This window comes from Myotis brandtii, unplaced genomic scaffold, assembly GCF_000412655.1.
Source record: "Myotis brandtii unplaced genomic scaffold, ASM41265v1 scaffold111, whole genome shotgun sequence".
In the NCBI taxonomy this organism is placed as follows: domain Eukaryota; kingdom Metazoa; phylum Chordata; class Mammalia; order Chiroptera; family Vespertilionidae; genus Myotis; species Myotis brandtii.
Window position 1 is genome coordinate 4859815 of NW_005353789.1, and position 18224 is coordinate 4878038.

An 18224-nucleotide genomic window follows, 5' to 3' on the forward strand; every position below is an offset into this window, starting at 1 on the left:
AGATTTCCTAAAATCCCTCCTTATCTGAAATGACATCACTGTCTCCTATAGCTTCAAATTAAAGATGCTAAAAACATTACCAAACCAGCCTATTAATGCTTCTACCTGCAGGAATTCCTCTTAAGACAGGAATGGCTAGCTCTACAATATATGATTTAAACAGATTCGATAATTTATGACTTTTCAGATGTTCTTAAGCTTTGATGTGCATAAAACGTTAAGACATAAAACCGATTTTTTTTAAAATCATTTTTTTTTTTAAAGAAATACAGCCAGTTTTCTTCTTTTTCTCTAAAATGTCAAATCTCATTCCCAGTAACTGGGATTATCACTGAATTTAACGGTAATTGTCAGCAAAGAATTTCCTTCAGGTATTAAAGTTGTCAAGGACATGATTTTCAAGGTATGCTACATTATCATGTGCTAAATGTTTGCTTTGGAAAACCCAGAGAGCCACTTTGGTGAAGGTAGTGTAATTAAAACATAAAGTTGCTTTGCTCTTCTCATAATACACTCTTCACGAAACACTGCGATTAGCCAAAATAAGTTGAGTGCTACAACTGCCAATATGAAAAACTGCAACCCATGGATGAAAACAATTAATTATGAAATATGAATGGAAGAAAATGCCACTTCTCTGAGAGACAAAGCTCATAGGCAAATTACTGCTCAGCCAGAGTAACCCCAGCGCTTGCCAACAATTATTAACTGGAACTAATTCCACCCCAGGTGATTTGAAAGCAGAGTTGCAGGACAAGTAGGTAAAAATTTCTTTTGGAAGAAATTAATGAGTCTTTAAACTTCAAAAACCCTTTTGAGAATTGCAAAAGAAACCATCTGTTTAATAGCTCACCTTTAAAAAAAAAAAAAAGGACATCCATAACAAACTTTCAGCAATTGTCCTTATAGCTTAAAAATTGAAACAGTCCTACCAAATAGTTGCCTTTACAAGTTTTCAAAAATTATGTTATTTGATTTTTCACAATAACTTTGTGAGGTAGATAAAGCACATCTTATTGACAAGAAAATTAAGATTTAGAGATGGTCAATGACTTGGCCAGGGGTCATATACTCATCATCCGTTGAATTTGGCAAATACCTGGACAAAGATGAATTAACATCATTTGTTAGAAAAATTAGGAAGGAAAAAAACAAAAAAACCAACAAAGTCAATGGGTGGTTTGGAAAAAAAAAAAAAGAAGCAAGGGCAGGGGGAGAGGATCTCTGAGTTTTTTGACAGCAGAAAACATGTCAGTAGAAATAAATTAGATATGGACCCACCTGCCGTGCATTCTGGGCAGCACTGTCCCTTCCCCACCTGGGCTAGTGTGGCCACTGGACACGGTGGACATGAGGGCTCATAGCAAGTGACCTGAGCCCCGCGGCACTCACACAGCTTGCAAGGGCCATCCTCCCACTTCTCTCCCTCCTACATGAGACAATAAAGGTGTTGTTAGCAGGGTGCAGAGATTCTGAAGACAGTTTGCTGATGGAGAATTTATCATTTCCATATGGGACAAAGGGAAGGCTCCTGATCAGTACCATGTCAAACCGAACTCTGAAATAGGACATTAGAAGTGTCTTAAATTTAAAAGGACAGTATTTCTAATTCTTTGTTTTTAATTGGGTTATTTTAATATAGAACCCAGGCAGAGAGATACTTTGTGAAAGCATTCTGGGGCTCCCACAATAAGCAAGAAGCATAGATCACTTGTTTCCCATCCCATCTCACAGAGAAAACACCAGAGGGGTTTACTCGGTACCTAGTGATTAGCAGATACATTACCTACAATTTTTATAATAACAGTAAGAAGCTGGTGGAAGCCCTGAATTTCCTTATGGTTGCTATGGTAAGAGTAACAGTAGTGTCATTGTATTCTTAGTGAAACTTCTGGCAGGTATCTTTTTAAAAAAATATATTTTATTGATTTTTTTGCAGAGAGGAAGGGAGAGGGATAGAGAGTTAGAAACATCAATGAGAGAGAAACATCGATCAGCTGCCTCCCGCACACCCCTTACTGGGGATGTGCCCGCAACCCAGGTACATGCCCTTGACCGGAATTGAACCTGGGACCCTTCAGTCCGCAGGCCGACGTTCTATCCACTGAGCCAAACTGGTTAGGGCCTGGCAGGTACCCTTTTAGTGGGCTGTAGATGTGCCATGGGCAGCTTTACACTAACATATTTTTTCCCGCCCTAACTGGTTTGGCTCAGCGAATAGAGCGTCAGCCTGCGGACTGAAGGGTCCCAGGTTCCATTCCGATCAAGGGCATGTACCTGGGTTGCGGGCACATCCCCAGTAGGGGGCGTGCAAGAGGCAGCTGAATAGATGTTTCTCTCTCATTGATGTTCCTAACTCTGTATCCCTCTCCCTTCCTCTCTGTAAAAAATCAATTAAAAAATATATATTTTTTAAAATATTTTTTCCCGCCAAGCAAATTGTGGTAATAAACATTAGTACTTTGACAGAGAATCTACTGTGAATTATAAAGAGTATTTATTTATTTATTTATTGCTTGCTATCCCACTTGCCCACAATATAGGAAAGAGACAAAGGTTCCCACCAGAAGGTTTTGGGGGTGATGAAGGAGGTAGAACAGGTAATAGGAGAACATATTTTAAGACAAAGATTTGACAAAATATTTATTAAGCCAAACCATGTTAAAATTCCAATGTGGCAGTATTTAGCAACAATGAATGACAATATTACAAAAATGAGAGAGATTATCTTGAGAAAGCAGAAATGCTTTTCTTCCATTTCAAGGCAGACCAGATTCTATAACCTCCAACAGTGTAAGGTTGCTTAGATGAACAAACATGCTTACATTTTCCCTTAAAAAGAAACCATACAACTGTCCTGCAAACACTATAGAGAGAGTGGACACGTGGTATTGCTTGGAGAGTGAACACTCTCAAGACCCAAAAGCTCTCTCTTGAATGCTTTGCAGTACATGAAATTGCACTAATGGCTAAACTGAGCTATTTTAGGCCAGAAAATTCAGGAGGAGAAAATCATCACAAGAATGGAAAAGGATCTATGTAGGAGCTTGTAGTTGAAGTATTAATTACCAATTGTGGGGTGGGGCAGGGGGAGAACAAGCTAAAGAAAGGAGGAAAAAGTTTAAAGAATCAAAGTCTTAGTTATTATTAAGATTCTTAATCTGAGGCCATGGCCATCAAACATGACTGCTAAAAATCCTAAGGCAGTAGGTTCCACAGAAACAGTTTATGCAGATCATTGCTTAAAACAATTTTATAAGTGTCTATATAAAGTTAAAAATCTATACTTACTGGAATATGTTTAACTTCACTCGCATTTGAGGACATCTAGGGACAAAGAGAAATGTTTTTATTATACCACTAAAAACACCATTAGGCTGAGCTATCTGTTTTTTCATTAGGAACTATCCATCTTCCCCCAAGTGACACGCAACACCATTCGTCAGTTATGAATAGGAATAAAATCTATCTTTATACAAAACAAGAAAAGCATAGCAATATGAGGTGAAGAAAAGAAGCCCAGGAAATATTTTTAAATTCTCATTCTCACTTTGTGTTTGAGCACTTGGCTTCCATTCCCCTCAATGGGAAGGACTTCACAGTCAAGAGATCTAACTTTGTAAGAACCTCTTGAATCTTGCGCAGAACTAGATAGAGCATTAAGGGGATTTGTGCTTATTTAAAATAATTTAAAATTTATTAACTCCACTGAGCTTAATTGACCTCCAAAAATGAGCAAAAAAATTAATACTATGATTGAGAAAATACAGATTCAACATTTATAGGGAACCTTTAATCTCTTAAATTCTTAAGAAACAAGAATGACTGAACTATAAAACACCACTATTAAACAAACAATGCCAACAACATAATAACAATAATATCATTTTAAAGCTGTTTTGTGTGTGCCAGGCACTGTTCTAAGTGCTTTATACATATCATCTCAATAGACCCATGAGGTAGTACCATTTTTATCCCTACTTTACAGTTGAGGATTACGTAACTTGCCCAAGATCACAGTATGTGGCAAAGTAGGGATCTCAACCTAGTGCCTGCACATTAACCCTACACAATACTGCCTCCTCAGCACATACAGGACACTGGCAGGTGGATAGGTGCAATCTACCCAGATCACAGAGAAAAAGTATATAGGAATCAGTTCACAAATCAAAGAATCAAAGTACCTAATCCTAATGCTTATAATCCTCCTCTGATTGGTCAATGAAGCAGTTGTATTTATGATCATCGGGCAGATTTTTTAAGAACACGGTGAACTTATTAACATTCCACAACCTCATGTGAAAAATATGGGCTACATGAATAGAGCACATTTGAAAAGATTAAGATAAATATTTTTTTCCTTTGGCTATATATGAAAAAAATATATAGATATAGGGAGAAATAAAACCTTAGCAAATAGTTTCAAAACATCCAATCCATCAAAATTCTTTCGATCCTATCTGCAAAATAAATCCAGGATCTGGTCACTTTTCACCACTTCCTCCTTAGGCCAAGACACCATCACCCTTTCTCTGGACTATGGCAAAACCTTTGAACGGAACCACCTACTTCCAATCTCGTCCCCTCTGTCCCTCGCCCAAGTAGCAGCCCAAATGATCCTCTCACAAGTAATCCAGATCCCAGGCACTGCTCTCTTAGCACTGCCCAGCAGCTGCCATCTGCATCAGGGTAAACACATCTTTATCACTGCATCCAGGCCACTACTGAGCCTCATCTGCAACTCCTTTCCCCTCAGTCACTTGGTGTCAGCCATACTCACTTTTTAAAAAATATATATTTGTATTGATTTCAGAGAAGAAGGGAGAGGGAGAGATAGATAGAAACATCAATGATGAGAGAGCATCATTGATCAGCTGCCTCCTGCACCCACCACACTGGGGATGGAGCCTGCAACCCTGACCAGAATAGAATGGTGACCTTCTGGTTCTTAGGTTGACACTCACTGAGCCACACCAGTTGGCTGCCATACTCTTGTGGTTTCTTGAACGTGCCAAACTGACCAGAATCGAACGGTGACCTTCTGGTTCTTAGGTTGGCACTCACTGAGCCACACCAGTTGGGCTGCCATACTCTTGTGGTTTCTTGAACGTGCCAAACACATTTCTGCTTCAGGTTTTTCAATTGCTGAGAAATTGTGCTCAAATTTCTCTGCCTGAGAGACTTCCCCGACCACCTTATGTAAAAGAGCACCTGCCTCCATCCCAGGTACTCCCTAGTCCATAAAGCTGCTTTATACTCTAGGCAGAACTTTGTCCTCTGTGTCCCCTCACTACAGTGTAAGCTCCATGAGAGTATGGACTGCACCTACTATGTCCGCATCTACATCCCCAGTACCTGTCACATAGTAGGTCCACAATCACATTTGTTGAACAAATGAATAGGTGAAAGAAATGAGAAGGTAACACCTCCTCACTAAATTAATTTTGAATTATTAGTTCTTTTTTTTGAATTATTAGTTCTTAATAGCCTTTAGTTATTTGCCCAATACTCACAAATTCTGCATTTTCTTCATAAACACAATAGCCACTCCTTGAAATGCATTCAGGACAGCATTTTCCATCTAAGTGAATTAATTCTTCACCCTGTAGAAGTAAGGGTTGCAGAGAGACTTATCAAATTAACATCCCAGGTAGCAATGCTAAATTTCGAAGCAGCTGGATTCCCTGACTGAATGAAAGACTTTGAGCGCTCCCTTGCGCCTTGGCCCAGGACTCATTGAACCCCCGCCCCCACCCGCAGTGTCTTCCTACAGAAAGTCTGGTCAGTACAGTCACTAGTCATCCCCAAAACCTTTTTCTTCCCAGTTCTGGTGATACTTGTGCACAGATCCCTCCATAATTTCCTACCCAGGATCAGGAGCTCACATGAATAACAAGAATGGCCAAGGTTAATGTTACAGTCTTGGAAAGTTATGAGCTTCAGAAAAGGATCAGGCTTTCTTCAATACACAAGGTTTGAACTTGTGGTTCGATTTCATTTACAGCTCAAGTCAAACCAATGTTTTCCCTTGAAAACAAAACCAGACACATTCCTTTGTGCACAGATGTAGTCTCAGGCATAAGTTAAACATAGAACAATGGCTATTCAATATTCTGAAACTGTTATTTAACTTACATAATCACTATTTTTAAAAATTATGAGGAAGGAAAGAAATGCCACACTAGGAAAGTAGATGTTTAACTTTCAAATTGTTATTATTTTAACTTCCCAATATCAGCAATTTCAAAATTTTTGTTTTTAATTACAAAATAACAAATACTTAGTATAAAAATTAAATAATTCTGAATTTTGTAATTTAGAAAGTATAATTCCACTGGACTTTACCTCTCAGGGAATCTCCTGTTAAAAATACAATCTCCGTTTACAATTTTTTGTATGCATACACTAATATCTAATATCTATGAGCTAAAAAGTATTCTTGAAAGCACTTTTCACTTTGTAAAGATATATCTATTTTCTAAAAAATGGTGATGTCTCTTTAAATGAAGACATTATTTCATTTGGGAACTATATTATATCTAAAGTGCAGAAACCATGTTAGGCAAAAAATTAAATCATGTGAGATAGCTTAAACAGAATAATCACAATGATATTTAATGTTTAAAACACTGTGCATGAAAGAAAAATATAAAAATAGCATTGGTTGCTTTGAATTGTAGCATTATGAATAGATTTTAAAGTCTCTTCCACTTTTCTTGTCTTCAATTTCCTAAAATGAAAATGAATTATTTTAATGAAGGAAAACATAAACATGTTAAAGAAACAAACAAACAAAAAAAAACACAACACACATGAACTTTTTAATGTCTAAGAAGTTATGTCAATAAGAAGGGAGTTCTATAGATCGATGCCTATCAAAATCTAATGCCAAATCAGAGGCCAATGGGTGCTACAGAGAGCAGACTATTTACATATAAACTGTTTTGCAGAGATGTGACAAATGAACTAGTAATGAAGGCATAACCCAGAAACACGGTGAAATTTGATTTGAAAGCGTAAAAAGGGGTTTATAGGCATGTAATCTAGGTTGCTTAAAACAATGTTTTGAAACAAGACAGAGTATGTGTACTTCTATTAAAGACAAAATGCATGAGATTCTTGAGTGCCCACTACAATACAGAGACAACACTGAAGATGGAGCCTGCATCACCCCAACAAAGCAAAGAAGGTGGCAGTTCTGAGTTTTCTTTTGCTCCTGTAAATAACAGCAAGCCCTGCTCCTGGGCAGCAAGGATTCGGTTTTGGTGGGGTGGTTAGTTCTAAATAGATTTGTTATTTATAGAAGCCTGGATGCCCCAAACTGTGTCAGTTCACTGCGGTGGGGAACTCACTCCAATTAGCTTTTGACTTTTGCTTGGAGAAAAATTGCTTTGTGAAACAAAACTAATTCTTTTTCTTTTGAGAAGATTCTGCTGCATGGGCCAAATTAATTCTGCTCACCCCTCCCCACTGAATCACACCTATATCCACCCACCAGACAAAAGTCTCCACACACCTGCCCACTGGGAAAGGAAACACTCTTCTGAGAGGCTTTTCCTCTACAGGAGAAGGGGAAGGCACCTCACTTTTATGGCATGCCTACCCCCTCCCATGCACTTTGCTACAATCGCCCATCAATCGCCCCATAAGTTTATGTCTCATATACAGGGTGGGGCAAAGAAGGCTTACAGTTGTTCACTTGGAAAATAATATAATGATTAATAAACATAATACAATAATAAACTCTGTTTCACGTATTCACAACTATAAACCTACTTTGTCCACCCCTGTATGCATGAATGCTAGATCCCTTTAAAAAAAAGGTAATTTGACTTTTTTTATCTGAATTCATCTTTAAAGATAACACAAAATATAGAAAAATGAAAATCATCCTGTTGTGCTATTCTACTGTTGATTTATTTATGTTCCTACGTCTAGGAATTTGGTTTTACTATGTCAAAGACAAGGGTTATACCATGTTCTCCTTTTTTTGTTGTTGTTGTTAATCCTCACCAAAAGATTTTGTTCCCATTGATTTTTAGAGAGAATGGGAGGGAGGGGGAGAGAGAGAGAAATATCAATGTGAGAGAGACACATCAATTGGTTGCCTCCTTTATGTGCCCCCACTGGGGCCAGGGATTGAACCTGCAACCCAGGTACATTCCCTTGGCCAGGAATCAAACCTGAGAGCCTTCAGTGTGTGGGCCAATGCTCTAACCACTGAGCAACACCCGCCAGGGCACCATGTTCTCCTTTTTAAAGAAGAGTTGTGTGCTGATTTCAATGCTCTTCAGAATACTGCTGTTGATAACCAGTGAGATAATCATTACAATTGTGAAGCTGCACAATTTGCTTCCTCATCTTTGTGGATGTGCAAACACTTAGACTTAATCCACCCTTGCTATCCAAGATTAGAAATCTAGTGACCTTGATATTCTAGAAAAGGCAGCAAGTAGGTGAGAATTGAATAAAAATACCAGTAGCATATTTTCACTGCTCCCTTGGGCAGACATAATCATTTTCTGCAGGTGTTCCTAATGCATTTAATTCATACTTCCATAATTGTTAGTGTCACCACATATTATAATTTCTGTCTATGTATCTGACTTCCCCAAAGGTTAGGAACTCTTAGATCAGAATGTGTCTTGTTCATCTTTCTATATCCAACTAAACAGAAGTTGGAAGTTAGAATGTCCAAGCTTTTCCAAGGTCATTAACCATATTAACCAAGGTTAACATGCCCAGGTTTACACAAGGTCATTAACCAAGGTCATTATTTACAGATGTACGGCATAGAAAGAAGGCTAAGCAATATTCTTTGTAAGATTCGATTTTAGTTAAAATTTCACTTATTTTTTTAAATATATTTTTATTTATTTCAGAGAGAAAGAGAGAGGGAGAGAGAGAGATAGAAACATCATTGATGAGAGAGAATCATTGATGGGCTGCTTCCTGCATGCCCCCTACTGGGGATCAAGCCCACAACCCGGGCATATGCCTGGGAATCAAACCATGACCTCCTGGTTCATAGGTCGATGCTCAACCACTGAGCCACTCTGGTCAGGCAAATGTCACTTCTGATAGTGTTTCCAGTTTAGAACCCTGCACCTTAAATGAAATTTAGGAACATGGAAGTAATGTAGAAAAAAGCAATTTAGTTGATTAAGCACCTGAAGAAATAGGAGAGAAGATGAGGTGGGGATGGGAGATGAAAGTGGAAAGAGATGAGGTAGTGCTATTGAAGACTACCGAGGCCCTCTCCACTTACATCCGCAGTTGCTCCTCGTTTTCCCTAACAACAGAGAAGACCTGGCTTATGCTGCCACATGTAGGTGTCACAGGAAGCACTGGGGAACTCCCCAACATTGGGGGTAATAGGTCAAATGATTTTCTCTGAGAGCGACTCCTTGTTCAGACAAAATAGATGACAGAAGGACTCACCCGACCAGGATCATGTCTTCCATGTTTTCCATAAACCCAAAGATCTGAGACAAATTAAAACCTTGGGAAATAACCCAGCATCCTCTGGGCAGACTGCCGAGGCCAGGAAGCCCTGCCTCAGCCCGAGAGAGGGAGAAAGACAAGGGCCCTGATTAGGGTTTTTCTCATCTTCATCCAACCATTCTGACGCCCTGACATAATCAAGGAGAAGAAAGGAAAAGGCGTGTGGGGGGAAGTAAATCTGCAAGGAGCAAGACCCGCTTTACTTAAACATGTCTCAGGTCTGCCAGGACTCCGACGTAGGAGGCAAATGAAAAATAACCCTGTCAAGGCAGGCTTGTTTGAGAGGTTGTTCCTCCTTAGGCTCAGTGTGAGGAGGAGCTGAGACATGGGGAGGAAGAATTAGAAAGAAAAATATCTTTACAGACACCCAGTGCCTCTGATCCCTGAAGTTTCCCTCTTCTGTTCAAGTTCATAACCCCGCGGGGAACTGGTGGGGCGGAAGGGAGCAGTAGGGGAGAAAGAGGCAACTTTAAAAGCAATTTGTTTTGCAGTGGGTAAAAATTGAGTTCAAAGAGAGAGAGAAAAAAACAATTTCCCTACAATATACTATAGTGCAAACAGGGGCTACTTTGTGAGAGGCTTCTAGAAATTTAGCAGACAGCAGAAGTTAAGAGGTCAAGGGAGTTAATTACTCTTGAGCCACCCCACCCCCCACTTAGAACAAAAACATAAAAACATTTTATTCTCTTTCCTGGGCACCAGGAGCAGCCCCTCCGTGCTGGCCCGCCTCTCTGAGTAACCGCTGCCAGTGGGGCCTGCAGCAGAAGCTGAGCCTGGAGCCCCCGAGGGCCTGTCGCAAGCACAGCCAGCTGGGCAGGCACCAGCAATGAGGTCAGCTGCACTGGCCACATCGTGTCCTTCCCTTCCTGTGTCTGTCCCTCTGACCAGATGCCCTGAGCGCTGAAGGCTCCAGGGGACTGTTCCGAGCCTGTCTGAGCAAATGGGGACATTTACTTTAAACCACAGCATCCTCGTGCTAGAAGCAGTCCACCTGCTGGCCGGGTGGGCCCCTCTGCTGCCAAGAAGTAGAGAACCGGGGAGGGACCCCCTATCCCATCGGAGAGCGCTCTCACAGTCCAGGTGGCAATGCCCTTGCTTCTTACCTGGGCACACTCCACCCTGGCACACTCTCCGGTGTGGCAGGTCACTCGGCCGCGGTCACACACGCAGAACTCACAGGCCGAGCCCTGCCACATCTCATCCTGGTACCGCACACTCCCGTGGTGGGAGCAGCTTCCGGCAGGAGACACACATTCCTCACAGCACTCCCCATGGCGCTGAGCCCTTCTCTGACCCTGAGGAAACAGGAAGAGGGGGGGGTGAAGGAGGGTGCTCAGGAGACATCCCAGCCAGTGGGACAGGAGGCCATATCGCACCACCACCCTCTCTTCTTCCCCCACCTCACCCAGCCCGGCAAGTCCCCCTCCCCTCAGCCCTCCTTCCTGGAAGCAGACCTTTCATACCTTTATCTGATATACTAAACATTATAAACTTTTGATTGCCCCAAAGGACACACTGGACTAAGAAACCCATGTCTGAAGTGGCCCAGAATAAAACTTTGAAAATCACGCTACACGCTCTCTCGGTACCTTTTCACATCTTAGAGGGGGGCAGGCTTGCGTGTGGCACCGGACCTCGCCCCGGTCACATAGGCACGTGGTGCAGGCGTTTTCACTCCACTGTTCACCATGCTGAGTAAAGAAGCCAGTCAGAGAAAGGTAAATATCACATGATCTCACTCATTTGTGGAATATAATGAACAACATAAACTGATGAATAAAAACAGATCCAGAGACAGAGAAGCATCGATCAGACCGTCAAACCTCAGAGGGAAGGTAGGGGAGGGGGGGCTAGGGGGATAGATCAACCAAAGGACTTGCATGCATGCATATAAGCCTAACCAATGGACAAGGACAACAGGGCGGTGAGGGCATGAGTATGGGGGCCACAATGGCCAGGGCTGGGGCAGTCTTGAGGGCATGAGTGGGGAGGTGGCGGGGTGGCAAGGGATAAGGACACATATGTAATACCTTAATCAATAAAGAAATTTAAAAAAAAGAAAAAGAAAAAAATTTTAAAAAAAGAAGAAAGGGGAAATCCAATGACACGTATATCAAGTAGAAACACAGGCGCATAAGACAAACGATTTTTTATTTCAATTTTTCATGGAGCCACATTGAATGTACACGTGAGAAATGATATCATTTAGGTAGCAACAGCCTCTCAGAACAAAGTCAATAAGTGTCCCGAGGGAACTCTGGATTAACTGTCATTCCATTCTCTTCATCCCACAGATGTGTTGAGGGCCTGCCCCATGCCAGGCACACAGAGGACACATAGGAAGAGCCTGTTTGTTGGCTGGTCAATGGTCATTCCTTAGTTCTTCTTTACCAGTCAACCCAGCTCTCTCTGCCACATATTGATTTTCCCAGCTTCCCCTATAGCAGGGCACAGCACTGTCCCAATCCTAACCGAGGGGACCGAGGGGAAGCTTGCTAGAGAGACAGAGGTCAAGAAGACTTGTCTCCCCAGGAAGAAAAGGACACTCCTTTCTTCCACCAGCCTTTAGTGATGGTTATGTGAGGATAAGCTGCCTGGGGCCGAGGCCAAGCTGGGGACTGGAGGAGACAGGACAGAGGGCAAATGCTACATGCTGAGCATGCAGGGTGGGAAGATCAAAAGAGCTTAGATCCTTGACGACATCACTGAGACCCGAACTGAGCAACCCTGCAACTGCCCTACCTCTGAACTTCCTGTTATATGAGACAATAAATGTTTTCATTTTAGCTACTTTTAAAGGAGTATTTCTGTTCCTTGCAACCAAAAACCTCATAACAGACACAGAGGCTATCTCTTCCATGAGAAATTAATCTAGCACATATATGGCTACTGTACTGGGCAGCACAGATCTAGTGCACCCAAAAATCCTTTCCCCGTTAGTTATTTGCATTCAGATTTCATGCGATCCACCTATAATTTGTGATACCATCCTCAAATTCTCTACTGAGAGTCATAATCCCAATTTCTGTTTAATCTTCCTTAGAGTAGTTGACAAGCAAGAGAAGTAGTTGGGTTCACTCTTAATATGTTCTTTGCTTTTGAATAATGTAACCTCCTTTTGGCTCAGTTGGGCACTCCTAAGAAAGAATATTCATTGATTTATTCCCTTCATTGGACTGGTTTTTACTTGATGCCTGCTATCTATTGGGCAGCTATCCAGACTGCCCAATAGTACTTTGAAATTTAAAGGATCCACTACCACCAACCCCCTGCCTCCCTTCCCTCTCTCACCTACCACCCCCATGCCCCCCCCCCAGTGTAAGGTAAGGGGGCATTATCTCTAAATATCAGTACATAAAATCCAACCAAAGCAGACAACCTAAGTGTAAACTGATAGTGACCAATGACAGTCCTTTTTTCTCTTCAAGATGTATGAACAGTAAGTTCGCCAAGGTTCATGAGCTGGGGGCTGCTTGCCAGCACATTCCTTTATATTTCTAATGCCCTCCTATTTAATTTTTTTATAAAGGCTTTCCATGTAGAGAAGAAAAAAGATGCTTATGTACTGAGTTACTAATCCTGGCAGAGTCAGACATGAGGGCAGGAGGTACAGTGGTTGAAAGAATGGAGGGCAGATGTGTGAAAAGGTATGTCAAACACCTGCACGGGGTACAGCAGAGGTTACCTGGTACACTTGGCCAGCAGCGGAGCAGGATCCGGAAGAGCACTGGGGGCAGCATTTTCCAGGAACTCGAACCACAGTTTCATCCTGAATACCCAGAAGAGGATAATCCATCAAAAGGAAGCATTAATAAAATCCATAAAAGTAGGAAAATTTTATTCATAGCCAACTGAAGCATGTGCCTCAAGCATCCATAAACAGCAATTCCTCACATTTGGTATCTATTAGTAACCTAGTGCCTTGATAAAAATTAGCACTTCCAAGGTCAGTGTGACTATTAAGAAGTTTACACATTCATTAAGTCCCAGCCTCTTCTAAAAACAAACAAAAGCACAAATAATAACCATAACAATAATAATAGTACTTAGTATTTGCCTGGCATTGTTTTAAGTGCTTGACAAGGACCTTCTGAAGTAGATGCTCTTATTGCCACTTTACAAACAAGAAAACTAAACACAGAGGTTATGTGACTCACCCAAGGTCATACGGCTGACCTGACAGTAGTAAATGGTCAGTAGTGGAAACTCAGAGCACTGACCATAGCAACACCTAAGAGCACTTACACCCCTGCTGAGTTACCTTTAAATTCGAAGAGAAGGTATCCCTCATAGACTACTTCACTATTATTTTGCATCTTTATGTGAACCCATCACTTACATATGTGCATTAGGGAGGTCCTTAACATGAAAAGAAATTAATCTTATCTCTATATATCTGGGAATATGTCAGTGCTTATGCACCTCTAACACCCCACCTCAACCCCAGAATATCAGACCATTCTGCCTCCGCTGACCTAAGAATTTTCACAGCAACAGTCTCCTCCTTAATGCCCAAAAGCCAGCTTCTCACTCTGACTCATCACTACAGTCTTATTGATGGGCAGGAAGATAGACCAATTAAAGGCAGGGGAAGGAGGATTAGAACAAACCAAGTTTCAATGACTACGAAGTGGTAGATCTTATATAGAGAATACCTCAAAACAGTTCTCTTCCTTCTCTTATTAGAAGCAGAAAATGAGATTTTATTACCATGGTTACTCTGGTGTTCATTCTGCAGGGAAAACAAGGTCAATGTACTGGGGGGAGAGAAGGGGCGGAGCTGCCAAATAACCTTAATTTTTCTTGGAAAATTCCAGTCATACTTCAGTAGTTCTTTACCCCAATTATATATTATGAGTTAGATTAACATGTTGCTATATAATAGGATCTATTTTAAGCACCTGAATCACTGTAATTAAACTGACAACTTTTCTATACTTTAGGTTATTTTATTTCTTTCGATTCTATATGCAAAATATGATGACCATTGATGTTTAACAGAGCCTGTGAAAATTGGATATGGATTGAAATCACTGAGCATTTCTTGACTTAAGAACTCTTTAGTTTAATGACATTTCAGTGAGGAATAAAATAAAAGTTTATCTGATATCACAGTCTTCAATGTCTTCATTGAAGTAAACAAATGAACTTATACAACGTTAAGTAAACAGGGGACAAATGTCATGATCACAAATCTTGAGAAGAAATTGAGTTAGTATCAATCTATATTCACCAACCTGGACTAAACCCAAGTATAGCAGCAGAGTCAGCAGGAGAGTAGGGGAGGGCGGAGTTGCTGATATGGAGGTTGGTACAGGGAAAATCAAGCTTTCTGATTCTTACTGGCAATACCTAATTATGTAATTTGTTGACAGAAACAGACGCTTCCTTCACAAATACAGACCAACAAGGGCAGGAAGGAGAAGCATTTCAGGAGAAAATATCCCGGGATACCAGAGAACTCTATGATTCAGAGGTGAGATCCAGCTGGGCTGAGGCTTCATAAGCCAGAGGACTGCAGAGGCAAGTAAGAAGGTGAGCAGCGAGGTGGGTCAGAGAAATGGGAATGGCTTTTTAACAAGCCTTTTGTTGCTATCACACACCTGGATCCTATCATTCTGGTCTTCGTAGATTTGCTCTTTCGAATGTACAGTTTAATACAGGGGCCAGCAAACTACGGGCCTTGAGCCAAATCCAGCCCACCACCTGTTCCACAAGTTCAGTTTTATTGGAACACAATGACATCCATTCATTTACACATTATCCGCAGCACATCCTGTGGTACAATGGCAGAGCCGAGTAGTTGTTCCAACTGTATGGCACTCAAAGCTGAAATTTTTCACCATCTGCAAAAGTTTGCTAACCCCGGGTCTAATATATATATTACCCTCAGTTATCACACGAGTCCAATGAAAATATATATGTATCTGATTAATGTCATTATAACTTTGGTTCAAACTAACATTTAGGATATATTTTAAATAAAATAAAATATATCCCTAAATAAAAATACTTAAGATAAAGAAGTGTATAGTGTCATAGGCCTAACAGCTCTTGATAAAGTATTTTCCCACTATGACACTTCTGAAGATATAGAAAGAGATAAAACTTCCATCAACAAAAAGTAGAACAGCCAACCTCCTGTCATTGCCAAGAGGAAGTCCCATCGACCGACCAGAAGGCATCCTGCGGCCTTCCTTTGGTTTGTAAGCCTAAATAGGAATAAAAACTATCAAGTCTTCCCAACTCTCTGCCTTCCTATATCAAACACAACATGACCTTCATCCCTCTGGTGTGTGGGTGGCTGCTGCAGTTTGAGGCAATCAGGGGGCCTCAATACCTTCTTTTCTACATCTAGTCAGAGCCTGTAAATTTAAAAAAGGGTGGGGATTATGTGTGTTTGGAGGGTAGAGGGAGTGATAAAAAGCAGGGGTGGGGTGTGGAGGATGCCCCAAATGTAAAATATATAGTTTCTGAGAGAGATGGAAAGAGCCCTTTGCAACAGTTCAAACTGGGGATTATAGTTTTTGTTTCATGCATTCAGAATGTAAGAGGGTTGGACAGTGGGGTTAGGAGAATATTTGATCTCAGTACAATAGAGCTATACTACATGAAACTTGGCAGACCCCTGGAACAGGAGGACATGCACATTTCTTAGCATCTGGCTAAGGCTCTAAGAAGGGGAATTGGCCAGGGGCAGGCCTCTTATCCTTTCAGCTTTCAAGCAGTGGGTATGGGTAGATTTCTCTTGATCAAGGATGAGTAACAGAAAGAAAGGAACTTCGGGAGGGGAAACTTTGAAGAAAAAGTGAAAGGAATGACATTCTAAAGATTCAGAGAAAGAGCAGATTTCTGAACACTAAATACTTTAAGATCCAAAAGAAAATATTTAAAAGCAGTTTTGAAACTTTAGTAAGATGTAAGAAAATGCAGTCTTTATTAAATACAAGTGGGAAGCAATAAAAAAGAATAAGCATTGGGATCAAAAAATAGATGAACCAACAATAGGAGAAATAAGGAAGAATCAAAAGAAAACTGATGTGAAATCTTCAAATTAAAATCAATACTACAGGTAGTAAATACAAACTCAAGAGGCTCTCTCCATGATGCAGGGGAAAGACAAAGAGTGAAAAATGATGAGAAAGAATATGATTGATAATGAGGGGGAAGATAGGGAGCAATCTAAGAATCATAGGTGTTTCTGGAGGAATAGGGATAACTGGAAAGAATATGATTAATCAGAGCTGTAACCATAGAAAATATTTCAAAAACTAGAATACAGACTGAGAGGGCTTCACACTATTCTAGGTGAAATATGTGAAAAGACACCTCGCCTAGGAATGTCTGGGAAAATGTTTGAATTATAAAGATTTAAAAAAATAAAACCATCCTGCAAGAATCCAACCGAGTGAAACCACCTAAATAGAATGGAATAGAAAGCAGACAGACCTCCATGGCACTAAATTCCAGAATTCAATAGAAAGAAGACGAAAGGGCTGAGATGGAAAGAGAACATAATCATCCCAAATTTCAGACTCCACTCATTATCTTTTATCAATATAGACAACAAGAAAATGATTCTCAAATACTTAGTGGCTCAGAAAACAACGTATCTGAAGATGAAGTTCAGCCTACTCAGATTAATCAATTTTGGGAGCGAGGAAAAGATAGTATTAAAAAATGGTGGTAACATCATTAGGAACAACTCTGATCAGACCAAAGAGGAAATTTTAATGAGCCCACAAAAAAATGTGGCTGGGTTAGAGCTCTTTTCATAAGGCATCTGAACAATTGAGAGCAAGCAATTTCAGTATTTACATTCCTCACTAAGGGAACAACTCCTTATTTAAACATAAGACATTTCTCCTTTCAACAGGATTATCACCAACTTCTAAAATGTAATCATAACTAAGCAAACAAAGAAATGTATCCACATTTGCCTATCAAAAAATTGAAATGAGTTACTGAAAGGAATTTTTAGGGGTGAAATAGGCAGGTTTAGGAAATTTTTAAAAAGTAAGGGGTCCCTGGAAAAAAACACAGGGCTACAGAGTTGTAAAAGGGTACATTTCCATAAGACAAGGGAACTGAGAGTAGCAAAGGTACACATGTACAGAATAAAGGGAAGGAAACCCCTCATTCAAAGAAGGAAGAAGGAAAGCTCAGAGGGAACAGGAGAACAATAAGGGAGAAGAAGGAGGGAACCTCCCATACTTCACATGACACTTGAGCTCAGGAGTTGCTATAGTGACCAAATCAAAGGGGACCAATCAGGGGGGATATTGAGGCACAAAAAACTGCAGGCTTTAAAAACTGTAGGAAAAGGGACTCAGTGGGAGTCTTTCCCCCTCCCCAGGTGGGAGTCTGTGCTTACTAGGATTTCTCAATAAATTTCCACCTTTGCTATACCACCTTTCATCCCTGGTTTCATTCTTTGACTCCAATGGACAAAGAGCCCGGGAAAACCATCCTGCCCAGGGGAACACCACGCATTTCAGTCCAAAGTTCTCGTTTCATTACCAAAAAATTCCTATAAGGGTCTTTTTAAATGATGAAAATTGTTGGGGTCCATCCCCAGCAGGTCCAGGGGTTCCCAAAGATGTGGACGGAGTCGGCGAAGAAAGAAGGACACAGAGGCAGCGTTCAGTTGGTCATCATAGCTAGGTTCTCCTTTATTATCCTGTTACATCTATATTTATACTATTTGATCCTATAAGCAT

The 18224-nt window shown here is 40.7% G+C and overlaps 1 protein-coding gene across 1 annotated transcript in view; it reads right to left on the reverse strand.

Moving 5' to 3' along the window:
- The window catches only part of FRAS1 (Fraser extracellular matrix complex subunit 1), a 466232-nt gene that overhangs the window by 264176 nt on the left and 183832 nt on the right, over nt 1-18224 (reverse strand). The window contains exons 7-12 of the mRNA XM_014544766.1: nt 13190-13273; nt 11094-11195; nt 10608-10799; nt 5514-5603; nt 3292-3327; nt 1282-1429 (exon numbers count right to left, since the gene is read on the reverse strand). Of these exons, the coding sequence (XP_014400252.1) occupies nt 1282-1429; nt 3292-3327; nt 5514-5603; nt 10608-10799; nt 11094-11195; nt 13190-13273 (652 nt within the window). The remainder of the gene's footprint in view (nt 1-1281; nt 1430-3291; nt 3328-5513; nt 5604-10607; nt 10800-11093; nt 11196-13189; nt 13274-18224) is intronic.